Below are 14266 nucleotides of genomic sequence, written 5' to 3' on the forward strand. Positions count from 1 at the left end.
CTACTGGCTCAGGCAAATCTAGTGCAAAATGCAATGCTTCCTTAGGCTACGTTGCCCATAGGCTTCCAGGAAGCTTTGGACAAGGTGACTGGGTGACATGGAACCTAGATATAAGGATTTTTTTTTTACTCATTTTCTTGTAAGGGGGTGTCAAGGGTACTTCAGGCACTAAGAATGTGTGCCATGTGCAGTAATGATCACGTAGTACAGTATCTTTCCTGTGTTGTAAACATACTCCAGAATGAAATGGAAGCCTAATAACATATTAGTGAAAAGAGCTGTATCCCATTTTCAGATTAAAGCAAGAACCACTTAGTAATATTTAAATGAACCTAGCAAAATCCATAACATGCACACAAATTCAGTTTTCTGAGAGCTCTACCAAAAACAAGAACCTCATAAAAATAAATTTATTTGGAAACAAAAAAGCTACTGTTTTTAAAACACTGTTAAGGTTGGAACGAGATTCACAGAGGTCTGTGAGGATCCACGGTGCTCTAGAACCCCTACCACTGTATTTACAAGCAAAGGTGACTGGAATCGAAGTAACTTCTGGGAAGCTTTTTCCTACTGTCAAGTCTGGGTTATAATACGGATGTTTACACATATAGAGTTCATAACTACCTTTATTGAATTAAAATTGTACATGCATAGTTAACATTATAGCAACAAATATTGTTGATAAATCCAATCCACATATAAAAAAAAAGCTCTTTAGAATTTTCCAGTTTTTGAGTATAAAAGGATGCTTGAAAACTGAATAACCACTGCTCTCCAGCATCTGGTACTTCTATTATATTTTTCGCCAAACCATAACTGAGTCTCCCTTGATGTGAGCCCATATTCCTGACTGCTGTCCCAGAACCTTCCCTAGTGCCTGGCACTTAACAGGAGTTCACTAAATACCTGTCTATTTTAAAAATATGGACCCCTTCACTTTTGGAGATGCATGAAATATATGGGGGAAAGTCCTGCTTAGAGCAGTTAGTGGGCTGTCTTTCTAAGAGATGAAGAAACGGAGCCACATGGTCCAGCTGGCATTTGTACATGGGGATGTTTACAGTCAAGCTTCAAGTTTCAAGCTTGAGTATCTCTGATACCTTGCAGTACGCTGCAGGCAAATGCTACCCTCACCAAGTGCAGCCCGAAGGTGGTACCAGATGCATAAAAAGGGGGTGAAATTAGGAAGAGATGGGACCTTCTGCTCATCGTTCGTTCGCTCATTCACTCACTCCTCACTAGACCCCAAACAGCATGTTACGTGTTTGGGTTACTAAGGTGAACAAAAGCCGTGTGTACCCTAGGACAAAAAATTAAAAATAACTAAATACTTGGTTCCTTCGCAGGGGCGGAGATTTGCGCGAAAGAGGCGCATGGGGTTCGCGAAGTGGGAGAAACTTGTCCCACGGTCCCACCCACCTCCCCAAGATGGCGGCTGCCGCAAAGCCCATCCAGCGGCAGCCCTACTGGAGGAGTCCCAAGCCTTCTCTCAGGCTATCGCCTCGTCCGAACTGCAGAGGACCCCACCGAGCCCAAGGTTCCTGAGGTGTCATGGATTTCTATAGGCTGCGTCTCCACGGCGAGTTCCCGTGAGTACAGACACGCGGCAGCAGCGCGCTTTTGAAGCCCCGCCCCCTGGCTCTCGCAAGCGTCGCGGCCGTTTGACGCCAGAGTGGGCGTGTCAACGCGACCCGCTACGTCGCCACGCGCGGATAATGGCGACTGCATCAGCCTGAGGTGGCCTTCGTTCTCCAATTATTTCCTGTTGTGGCGGGAGGAAGCTGTGGTGCCTCCGGAGCGGACGGCGGCTGTGACGGCGCGCCTGCGCGCTTCCGCTTCGCCCTGGACCAAGCGGTGGCGTCGAGGCCCCGCGGAGCCCGCCCGGTGGGTGGCCGCGACTGCGCTGGCAGCTTCAAGGCGCGTGCGTGCGCGTGTGGGGCGGGCGGGAGGGCGGGGCCTGGGCGGTGCGCCTCAGACTTCCCAGGGACTGCTGGGGCGCTGCAGGGAGGCGGGCCAGGGGTTGCACTGCACGTTCGGAGCTCTGCCGACCTCCCTTTCTCTGCTCCTCTCCAGCGTCGCTTTGGCCTCTTCACTTCTCTGAACACTGTCCGTGCGGCCACGTAAGAAACATGAGTGGCAACAACTTAAGCGGGAACGACGAGTTTGATGAACAGTTGAGAATGCAAGAATTGTACGGAGACCCCAAGGAAGGTGACACCCAGAAGGATCCCTCTGGAGAAACCGAATCTTTGGGACAACCGCCGGATGACACTCCCTACGAGTGGGACCTTGATAAGAAGGCTTGGTTTCCTAAGGTAAGACAGAGTGGCTTGAGGGCCACTGTGGAGCGGGGCTGTGGGGATCCCTGGACACCCTTGCGGGACACTCCTTAGGTTTACTTTGCTGAAGTACTAGGTCCTTGAACCGGTGGTTGATGGCTGCCTATTTGTTCAGTTTATTTCAGTGCCGATGTATAAAGGAAAGTAAATCTTAGGGTGCTGCCTTAAAGCTTTTTATGCCTTTTTTTTTTGGTGAAGGTCACAGTTGGTTGTTATATTGATGACTGCTTTTTATTGCAAAAAGGAAAAACACCAAGGAAATCACATTAATAACTGTTTTCTCCTGTATAGCCAAACTTATGTGAGATGTTTAGTGTATAGGCTGTGGACAAGATTTAGCTTGTTGTTTAGGGGGTGGGAAAGCAGCCTTTTACCTCATTCTGTTGAATACACTTGCCTTGCATCTTGGTTTATTCTTCTACTAAATTTTGTTCCAGAGCATCTAAGTTTGAACCTTTGTAACCACAGGAATATGATTAGGAAAGCACAGAAAATGGTCAGAAAAGATCTCTACATTTGTTTTGAGTACTTGGGAATTGCTAAGTGTTTAATTTCAATATGGAAATAAAACAAACTAGTGTTAAACCTGGTAGTGTAAAGTCTATGGTGAAAGTACCCTGTTAGTCTTAGCCTCATAGGAACATTAATATCCAAGTGACTTGAGAGCCAATTACACAAAACTTGTCTCCATTGTGTAGACAGAGTGTTAGTTGAAAAATTACTTCAACTATTCTTTCTGATTGTATATTTGTGCATAGCTCAAGCTCTCCAAATTTTTAAAATTTTTTATCGCATTTCTGACCTTGCAATGCCAGCTTGAATGTAGATGTGATTTCTTCTACCCTCTGCGTGCTTCTAATAGTCCGACAAGCAATTACTTGGTAACTTTATCTTTTGTTACTGAAAACTATAGTTCTTCAAATTTTATAACTTATAACTTCATTCAGCCATTTTTCAATAGTGCTTTCCCCTGCAAAGCCAGGGCGATGGGTGTGTATTGAGTGTGTCTTGAATTTTGTTTTGTCACTAAGCACTAATGTGAATTAGTGCTCATGCTAAAATGGGCATTTTGTGTTCTAGCACAGTTGCCAGCCTCATTCATAAATACAAAAATCTTAGTGTACATGTGTTTTTTTGCGCATCTGTACACCAAAAAGTAGATTCTATGGTTAAATTTCTAGGTGACTTTTGGTTTTACTCTGTCTCAGTATTTGATACTTCTTTTGTATTGGCCACCTTAGTCAAATATACTGTAGAGAAGTAGTAATTTAAAAAAAAAACTAGAAAAGGTGCTAGCATCACTTAAAATTCTCTCCCATACTTTTCTTGTTGGCGATCCGAGTACTTTTGTCTTACTTTGGTCATATTACACACTTTCTCTATAAGGTGATTGTTCTCACGTTATACTTGAATTATTACAACTACTTTTGGCATGAACAATTGTTTAAGTTTTAGATTATATTACTGAATGTACAGCCATATAACACAAGTGAAGTAACCATGTCTGCATATGTGCTGACTTAAACCATTTAGATCACTGAAGACTTCATTGCTACGTATCAGGCTAATTACGGCTTTTCTAGTGATGGTGCATCTAGTTCTACTGAGAATGTCCAGGATACCAACACAAAGACTGTAGAAGAACCTCCACAGAAAGCAGTCCCAGAAGCCACTGACCCCAAAAAGAGGGGAGAAAAGAGAAAGGCCGAATCAGGCAAGTGGTTCTGTTTTGCAAACCTGGGTATAAAAATGAAATAGGAAAATGTGTGAATACGTTTTACATTTTGGAGGATTATAATAGCATTGAAGGAATGGTAGGTAATGTGAGCTTTCACTTTAATATAGGCTTAAAGTCATTAAGAATCGAGATAGCCTTTTTCTCTCTCACAGAGAGCCCTAAAACTAATTCTCAGTCTCCAAAAAAAAAAAAAAAAGAAAGAAAAGCCGGGCGGTGGTGGCGCATGCCTTTAATCCCAGCACTCGGGAGGCAGAGCCAGGTAGCCAGCCTGGGCTACCAAGTGAGTTCCAGGAAAGGCGCAAAGCTACACAGAGAAACCCTGTCTTGAAAAACCAAAAAAAAAAAAAAAACAAAAAAACAAAAAAACTAATTCTCAGTCAAAAAGTTTATGTATTTTGAAAGTGGGTAGTGATTTGAGTTAGACTTAGTCTTCTTAAATAAAGAGAACATTCTCAAAGTTTTACGAAACTACTGTTGCCAAGATTTCATGAGATTCTTGTTGTTTCTTGCAAGTATTTTATTTATTTCGTTTTGATTTTTAGGATGGTTCCATGTTGAAGAAGACAGAAATACAAATGTATATGTGTCAGGTATTTATCGCTTTTTAATGCAGTTTCAAGGTTGGAAACATTTAATGCCGAGACCTTGTGCTAAGTGATTTTTAGTTTTTAGTATGTTTTATTCAGGTATTTATGCTAACTTGGGATTTACTTAGTACAGAATAAAGAAAATTTATGCAATTTTGCATGCTGTTCTGTATGTCTGCCTTAGATAATTTACATCAATTTGTCTCTTCAGATTTAGTGAAGCATAGCGTAACTATGATACATTTTAATATATAAAATATGAATGATCTTCAGATTTATAGATAGGAAGTTTTGCACTCATTTACACAAATCAGCTTTACACTCACCTAAGTTGTAGGTTTCTTGTTGGTAATATGCTGAATAACTTTTACCTTTATTAAATACTTGAAAATTGTTCTCTGAAACTATAGGTCTGCCTCCAGACATCACAGTGGATGAATTCATACAGCTTATGTCCAAATTTGGCATTATTATGAGAGATCCTCAGACAGAAGAATTTAAGGTCAAACTTTACAAAGATAATCAAGGAAATCTTAAAGGAGATGGACTTTGCTGTTATCTGAAGGTTGGTAAATGGTCAAATAAGTTTCTTGTCTCTCTAATTTTAACTGAAGAACCAAGGCTAGAATCTTTTGTAGATGCTAACCTAAGCCAAGAACCATCCAAAACACAATAGAAAGAAAACTGAAATTTCAGACTGTGACTGTATGTAAGTGATGCTGGTACCTTTTCTAATTTTTAGTATATATAAATTACTGCTTCCATACAGTATACTCGACTAAGGATGTAAATACATAAAACAAAAGTATTAAGTAAGACAGTGTAAAATCCAAAAGTCAACTTAGTAACACTAGGGTTATTTGCTTGTTTTAAGAAACTGTTTGCTTCAAGGTCAAAATGTTATGTAAATATGTGATGAAAAAAAACCTCACTGTAAAGATCTCATCATCAGTGCATGTAATCAGCAGTTTAAAAATTGAGAAGGAAAAAATGCCAGCGACATTATTTAGCACATTGGAATGGGGTATAACAGAGTCTAGCCTGCCACCTGTTTTTGCAAATAAAATTTTGTCGGAACACAACCACACTCACTCACTTATGCCTTTGTGTGAGGCTGCTTTTGTGTTTCATCAGTAGCATTGAGTGGTTGCAGCATCCACCTCTGACCCGCAAAACCTAAACGATTTACTAACCGGCTCTTTACAGAAAGAATTTTCTAACCCTGAATTAGACTGGAAAGGAGATGGTAAATTATACTTACTGCTTTCAACACCACAGAAGAGAAGTAAAATGGAAATTTTCAGAATTTTGTGTGGTCTTGTTACTATAAATTGCACAGGGATTGTTTGTTGTGAAAGAAAATTATCATTTCTGCAACATTGGTCACCTTAGGAGCATGTATTATCCATTATTGCCTGGCAAAAAACAAATGGTCACAATTATGACATGAATTTTTCATAGAATCTGAAAATAACTACAAATTAAAGTAAAAAAGATAATGTAATTATATATCCTGGGCGTGTAGTTAGTGGATAGTATACAGTGGAATCAGAAGACAGTAGGCTTGAGCTGGCAGGGGTATCAGCTTTTAATCTGTTTCCTAAGCAAGATGGGTTAGTGGACCCTAACACAGTCATGACAGTTTTGTATGTTTATATGTAATATTTGAGAATTTTACCAGCCTAAAGATGACTAAAAACCTATGAAGTAAATTTTTCAAAGAGGAAGGTGTTGATCAGATGTTTTTTAAAAATATTATTTTCTTTTATTTATGTGTGTGCGTGCTTGTACATGTGTGTGTGTGCGTGTGTGCACGAAGTTTTGTACACATGAATGCTGTTGCCTGCAGAGACCAGAAGAAGATGTTGGATCCTGTGGAGCTGGAATTATAGATTGTTGTGAGCTACCTACCCACTATGGTTCTGGGAACTGACCTTGGGTCTCTGCAAAAGTAGCAGGGGCTCTTGACTGTTGAGCCAGTTCTTCAGCTCCATGATTGGAGTTTTAAAGAAAAATATTGCTTTGTGAAACACTTTTGTAACTTAGGGCCCACGAAAGTAACAGATTGTCAAGCCAGTAAATTGCACTTTAGAAAATAAAGTTAATTATTTCAGGATCCATATGTGATTTGAGCAGCTGAGGTCAGTGGTTCTTTGTGCCTTCCTCGTACCTTTAGATCTTTGACTCTGTTTGAGTAGGGGCAGTAAGTACCCTGTTTGTGTAGGACCTAAAGTCCATAAATGCATTTAATATATAAGCCATTAAATAATTATCTTCTACTTAGTATGTTATTACAGCTCTCCATTTTAGTTTTATGAAGCTGAACATTAAAGGTTGGCTTTATTATTTCCAGTTCCTTGAATCATCCGTTGTTAAATAGATGTTACAGAAATTATTCAAATCTCTTGTCATTCCGCAGATGAGAAATTTGGGCTCCTAGAGAAAAACGTTACCCAATAATATAATTTACTAAACACCTCTTGTATGCCATGCCCTGATCTTTGCATACACTTTTTTATCTAATTTTGTCAGAAACTCTTTGATGAATATATTATTTTAGCTTTTTATAGATGGAGAAGTTGAGGTTCAGAGAACTAGTCCTTCCTAAGTTAACACAGGTGTTTGAGGTATAGCTGTGTTTTGAACATAGCTTTCCTGATTTATATTCTAGGATTCATTATCCCAAAGTAGATAGCTGACATTGTTTATCTCAAAATCTCAAATTTCATTTGAGTGCTCAACTTACTGTTTTATTTTCCATTATAAAGAAAGAGTCTGTGGAACTTGCATTAAAACTTTTGGATGAAGACGAAATTAGAGGCTACAAATTACATGTCGAGATGGCCAAGTTCCAGCTGAAGGGCGAGTACGATGCCTCAAAAAAGAAGAAGAAGTGCAAAGATTATAAGAAGAAACTGTCTCTGCAACAGAAGTTTGTATTCTTTTGTGAAAAGTTTCAGATAAAGCATGTTTTGGGTAATAACTACTTAGTTTTGTTCCATCAAACACAACTACAGATTATTCTAAAAGAATTTCATTAGCTAATCAGGGATCGTCAACAATCTACTTCCATGGGCTGATTTGGCAGTGACGAGGAGGTTTTCCTTTTTCTGGGATGATTTCTTTTAACTGTGTCCTATGCTTCTTTATTTAAAAACAAAATGTTGAGTGACGGGCTCATGATCAGTGGCATCACTGAACTTCATCTTTCCTCCATCACCTCTTCCCACACTTCCTGTCCCTACCCTTTGTGTTTCTAATCCCTCTTCAGTGCAACGTGGCAGCTACTTAGACAGCGTTTACATTGTGTAAGGTATTATAGTACTCGAGAGATGAGTTAAAGTGCATGGGAAGGCAGGTATAGGTTGTAAGTCAGTATGGTAGTGTCCTGTGTTAGTGTTCTGCGTGGCCAAGGATTTTGATGTCCAGCCGGGGGTGTGTGTCCTGGAAGCAGTCCTTCACTGATGACTGAGGGATGCCTTTTCATCTTCTTAGAAAGTTGTACATACTAAATCACTAGGAGGTTTTAGAAATCTAATTGCAGTGCTCGTCTAGTAAGAGTGCAGTTACTTTGATAGGGAACATAGATACTAAGCATGTTTTTTTTTTTTTTTTTGCCCCCTGCCTAGAATTTTTTTAACTTCAGAAAGTTCTGTGGAACTCGGTTGGAATCAGATAATGACTATTATTAAACTTTCACAAATCCGAACCCCGGTTTCAGTTGACTGTTACTTTTTGTTACATTAGGCAGTTGGATTGGAGACCTGAGAGGAGAGCTGGACCATCCCGGATGCGACATGAGCGAGTTGTCATCATCAAAAATATGTTTCACCCCATGGATTTTGAGGTAGGAAATGGTGTTTTAACACGTAAAAATTCTGGTATGTTTTCTAATAAGAGGGTCCAAAGCTTACTGTGCCCCATCTTTGTCAAGGCGTGTTCTGTATTCATCGGTGGGGTAGGAAAATAGAACAAAGAATCAACCTGTATTTGGAACTGCCTGTGTTTATCCCAGTGTTCTTTTCATTATATCCCAGATAAGACAGTTAATATTCATACTGTGGCTCAAAATCACAGCTGCTTGCTATCTGAGCTCAAAGATTGATGGGAATGGCCTGTGGATTTGTAGTACAGTTCAGTAGACACCAGCTGATTTTGGTGGAGAATACCAGTTCCACACTTGCTTCTGAAAACTTTGTGTTACTAATAAAAATTTGATCCTTATAGAAATCTGATGTCCATAATGGAGGTTATTTTTCAGGACCACATTTTTACCAAGTTCTGTAACGAATATTAATATCCATGTAAAATCCCCAAACCAGCAAATAAGATGTTAAATGAATAGGAATTGTCAAGCTAGCTTACACTGCATTGTGCCTCTGATACCGTCTGCTAGTGTAGATGGATACTATCAGTAATGGAAAAACAACTTTTGTTTTCTCTCTTTGGTTCTAGAATTAATGATAGCACATAGCACACAAGGAAGAAAATGTTTGGAATGTAAAAATTCACATTTGAAAACATTCTGGTTGCAGTCTGAGTTTAGTCTTGTTCTTTTTGTTTACGTTGTCAACAGTGTCAAAATGGTAGTTTTATTTTAGCCCCTTAGCAAGGGCCTTAAAATGGACAGTTCAACCTTATCTCCATACCTTATGATGTGAGCTTGATGAGAGCCTGTTAACAAGGAAGATGTCTTGCTTTTTTTTGTTCAGGGTTTCTGAACCTGGATCTCAAATCATGTCAGTCTAGACCTGCATAATCTAAATAAAGTAGGCTCTAGCCACCACAAATTATTATTATAACTAAATTAAGATTCCTGTCCTTAGTTATACTACACACGTGTAGTAGCTACTATGTTGGGTAATACAGATACATAGAACAACTGTATAATCACTGAAAGTACTGGATGATACTGGTATAGATGTTCTATAATTCTCTTATTTTTTGTTTTGTAGACAGAGTTTTATTAGCCCAGGTTGGCTTCAAACTTACAATTCTCCTGCCGCTTCCCATGAGCTGGGATTCCAGGCATAGTCTGGTGTGTTATATGACTCCTGATAGAAGGGTTCAAGAGGAATTTTAGGGACTATTTAGTTTGACTGAAGACTGGTTATGAACCTAAAGAACAGGCACCAACATTAAGCTTTTTAGAGGAAAATAAAAGCAATATTGTTGAATTACCCCAAGGTATCAGAAAGAACTTATATTTGGGAGGATGAAGTATATTTTTATTCTAAATACTAGAGTAATGTTAGAAGTTACATACCTAAAAATACTCTCTGGTGTCAGGGTAAATAATGAAGGATTATTTTGTAATGTAACTTCAAATGGGTTCAGTTTGAAGCCTTACCTAAAAATACTTTGCCTGGAAAGTTTGAATGTCAAGAAATGAAGAATCAGAACTCTGGCATAAAGGGAGGTTTCTTTTTTGTGCACATTAGCACAGTCCAATAGAAATATACAATGTGAGAAGCTACATTTAAGCTTATTATTTCTATAGCCTTAGTAAAAAGCAAGATGTAGCTAGGGAGATTAATTGTGATTAGGACTTGCCCAGTGACCACATATGGTCATTGTCCACCATCTTAGTCAGAGTAAAGTTCAGATCACAAAGTTCTGTGTCTAGGTCACTAGGTTCAAGAGGCTACTGTAGACCAGAGGTGATTGTTCCGTTCTGACGCTTTTCATGCCCTGAAGCTTAGAGTTCTGTTCATCCTTATTGGGAGTCTTGAATCCTTCCAGAGTTCTGGGAGGAGAGTCCTCCTGAACTAGAGACCACTGGTATTAACAATGCTTCTGTGTTTTTTTAGCACATTCACATGGAAAGCAACAAGAATATTTTACTGTGTGCTTTAAAAAAATACACACACACATATATATGTATAAACATATAGTTTTCCTGTGCTACTGTGGACCTCCTCTCTGCCATGCTTGTCCATTTCCTCTCTCACTTTGAGTAGACCTGAACTAGTAGCAGTGAGTGAAGTCATCTAACTTAATTCTATTTTGATTTTTTGTAGTCTGCAGACAAATGTGTTTCATTTGTAAATTTGTCACAGTAATAAATTTGGTTCTTGAGTTATGAAGAAGGAAGGAGCTCCATTTTAATCCTGTTTGTTTTTGCAGGATGATCCATTGGTGCTGAATGAGATCAGAGAAGACCTTCGAGTAGAGTGTTCAAAGTTTGGACAGATTAGGAAGCTCCTTCTGTTTGATGTAAGTTCATAGCTTGCACCGGTAAGTCCTGACATCCTTCCAAGCTGAGGAGTGACTTGGATTGCCCTGGAGTTTAGATTAGTGTTTTTATATCACAGGCCTGCTGTCTGTCAGCAATAGTTCAGTGAACATGGTTTACAAGGCGAGTCTTGGACTGTTTTGATATGCCGAGCTTATTTCCCTTCCTTCTGACTCTTAAAGAGTACGTGATCAAGTGACAGCAACTAGAAGAAAAATGTACTGAATGTTAGTTTCCTCCCAAGTTCTTGCCTTTCTCTGAATTATTCACCTGATCACAGTCACGGAAAAACCCTCTTGTTTATTTTTCTCCGTTCTTCCAAAACTGATAGAAAGTACTTAAATGACCATTTCTTGACAATGTACTGCTGGTGTGCTGCAAGGGGCTTTGCACTCTGTGCCATCTAACCCTCAGAGCCCTTTGAAGTAGGTAGCTACTAGCTGGACAGTTGAGGAAGCCACATCTGCTCATGCAGAAGCCCTTGCTCAGGGCTCATTCAGCTCCTGACAGGCAGGATTTAATCCCAGGGCAATTCTGACCTCCCTGTTTACACTCTTATCACATGGTCTTCCCTCTTGGATAATGTTATTAACAGAAACATTTGCAAGGACACTGTACTGGTTCTTGCTAGATAAGATGAAGCTAACGAAGCAGCTAGCTACTGGCTGGAATAAAAAGGAAGAAAGATTTCAGAAGTCTTTTAGTTCAGAGTGTCAGGAAAATTCTACTCTTTACCTGTCTTCTGAAATATGTATCTGATTTTTAATCTTGTCATTCAGTCCTTCTTATGCTTGTCTTTTTAGAGGCACCCAGATGGTGTGGCCTCTGTGTCCTTCAGGGAACCAGAGGAGGCTGATTATTGTATTCAGACTCTGGATGGAAGGTGGTTTGGTGGCCGTCAAATCACTGCTCAAGCCTGGGATGGGACTACAGATTACCAGGTAAATCCCGCAGCTGTCAAGGGCACAGGAACTGTTGCATTGTCAACTGCAGATCTAGTTTGGGGGTTGATTTCATCTGTTTTGTATAATACATCTCGTAAGTAATGTTTTGCATTGGAGGACAGAGAAAAACTTCTCACTTCTCACTTTATAAGTCTGAAATTTTGAGGTTTTCTCAGAATGATAAGAAAAGAACAGAGTAAACTAAATTATTCCTCAACTTTCTTGTTACAGAGAATGGACAGAGCTCCAATAGTAATGTTTTAGGAAATGAAACTTTTCAGCAGTCCTGTGATATTCGTGTATATTTATATGATCTTGTTTAAGGTTAACTGTATTGAAGGTTGTGTAATCAAGGTATATAGTTTTGAAGACCAGAGTAAGGAAGTGCTTGGATTGCTTTAGAAAAGTTGCTTTACAGAACCAGGGTACTTGTGTCAGTATTAGAAATGCCCAGATAATTTGTTGCCTCTTTTGCCGAACACTTCTCTTAACCTTAGTTTCTGTTTATGCACAGGTAGAGGAGACGTCAAGAGAAAGAGAGGAAAGGCTGAGAGGCTGGGAGTCATTCCTCAATGCCCCTGAGGCCACCAGAGGCCTCCAGCGTATGGATTCCATCTGTGGTTCCGAAAAGGCAGGGCCTTCCAGAGTAAGGCATTTTTCAGAGCACCTGAGCATGTCTAGCACGAGCGCTCAGGAAGCTGCAACTGGGATGGCATTTGAAGAAACTATCGATGAAAGTAAGTTTGAAAAGGCAGAAGATGGGGCAGAATCTGAAGGCGATGCTTCTGAAAAAGATGCTAAAGAAGGTGGGTCTGATGAAGGTTACCCTGAGAGAGAGTGTGAAGAGGGCTGCCCCAAGACAGAGTGTGAAGTGGACCACCCCAAGTCAGAGTGTGAAGAGAACCGCCCCAAGAGGGAGAGTGAGGAAGACTGCCCTGAGAGCGAGCTTGAAGAGGGTAGTCCTAAAACGGAGTCTCAAGAGAATGGTCCTGAAAGAGAATCTCAGAAGAAAGGCGAAGAGAATTATGACAAGAATGGCTTTGCAAAAGAATTTGAAGACAATGACCACAGCAGAGAGTCTGAAGGGGAAGAAAGTCTCAAGAAAGAGTCAGAAGACGATGACTCAGAATCTGAGGAAGACTGCTCAGAAAAGCAGTCTGAAGATGGCTCTGACAAAGAATTAGAAGAAAATGGTGCTAAAAAAGATTCCGATGAGGATGCCTCTGACAAGGAGTCCCCTGAAAATGTTGAGAAAGAGTCAGAAGAAAATGACACTGACAAATCAGAATTTGATGAAGGATCTGAAAGAGTGTTAGGTGAGGAAGGCTCTGAGAGAGAATTTGATGAAGACTCCGATGAAAAGGAGGAAGAGGAAGAGGAGGAGGAGGAGGAAGATGAAGACGAGGAAGAAGTCATATTTGAAAAGGTTTTTGATGATGAGTCCGATGAGAATGAGGAGGAAGAAGAAGCAGCAGCAGATGAGAAGGAGTGTGAAGATGCTGATGACCAAGAGGAAGAAGATGACACCGACGACAAGGAGGATGGAGAAGACGCAGACGTAAGGAAAGATGAAGACACCAGCGACAAGCTGTTTGAAGAGAATTCCAATGACAGATTGTTTGATGAGGAAGAAGGTCTCAATGAGAAGTTGTTTGATGATTCTGATGAGAGAGGGACTATGGGAAATGTGAAGGAAGATGGGTCTCAGTCCACAGACAGCAGCTTTGTCCTCAGTAGTGATGATGATGATGATGATGGAATGTAATCCTTTCCACTTGCTTTTTAGGGAGAGCCCTGTGTCTCTATTTGCCTGTGCTTCAGGGTCAGTAGTAGTGTTACATCAACATGTGCATAGTGGTAGGATGCCAGCAGACTAATGTCTCGAAGGTTTTTGTTCTCACCTGTACCAATGGATTTAAATATGTTTATTGGTTCTTCAGTTAAACTTCATAGTTACAATGCAAGTAAACTGGATACCCATCGTTTTGTTGGATTTGTTAAATGCATGCAAAAGAATATTTTTAAAGTATTCTAATTGGAGTTTGTGATATTCAGAAATAAAGATAAATTGATAATATGCAGAAACTGAAATGTGGACTTGAGTTGACTTGTGTTTTGAATCAAATATTGCTCGATTCCTCCCATAGCCCTTGTTTCCAGCTGTGTTACTACTTGGGATAACCTTCCCCATTCTGCACCACATGGTCCTAAAGTCCCAAAAAAGTGACACTTTAGACCCCTTCCCCAATCCTTGGAAGTTACCTGTTTTCTTTTTTACCCCTTTCTATTAAAGCCAAGATGTGCATGTGGTCCCCAGCTTCATTTATTGAAAACAGAGAGAAGGTGATCAGAGTTCGACTGTGCTGGTTTGGGAGATGACTGAAGTCGTGAGGCCTCTCTCCAGAAAGATGTATGCACAAGCA

The 14266-nt window shown here is 40.0% G+C and overlaps 1 protein-coding gene across 1 annotated transcript; it reads left to right on the forward strand.

The window, feature by feature from the left end:
- The first annotated feature begins 1681 nt into the window (after positions 1 to 1681).
- Positions 1682 to 13934, forward strand: Htatsf1 (HIV-1 Tat specific factor 1). The gene is made up of 10 exons (XM_059250977.1): positions 1682 to 1884; positions 2074 to 2315; positions 3873 to 4053; positions 4620 to 4667; positions 5075 to 5229; positions 7433 to 7596; positions 8412 to 8511; positions 10791 to 10880; positions 11703 to 11840; positions 12358 to 13934. The coding sequence occupies exons 2-10, from the start codon at positions 2130 to 2132 to the stop codon at positions 13606 to 13608; spliced, it is 2313 nt and encodes a 770-aa protein (XP_059106960.1). The 5' UTR covers positions 1682 to 1884; positions 2074 to 2129; the 3' UTR covers positions 13609 to 13934.
- Positions 13935 to 14266: the final 332 nt, after the last annotated feature.

This window comes from Peromyscus eremicus, chromosome X (genome assembly GCF_949786415.1).
Source record: "Peromyscus eremicus chromosome X, PerEre_H2_v1, whole genome shotgun sequence".
Lineage (NCBI taxonomy): Eukaryota > Metazoa > Chordata > Mammalia > Rodentia > Cricetidae > Peromyscus > Peromyscus eremicus.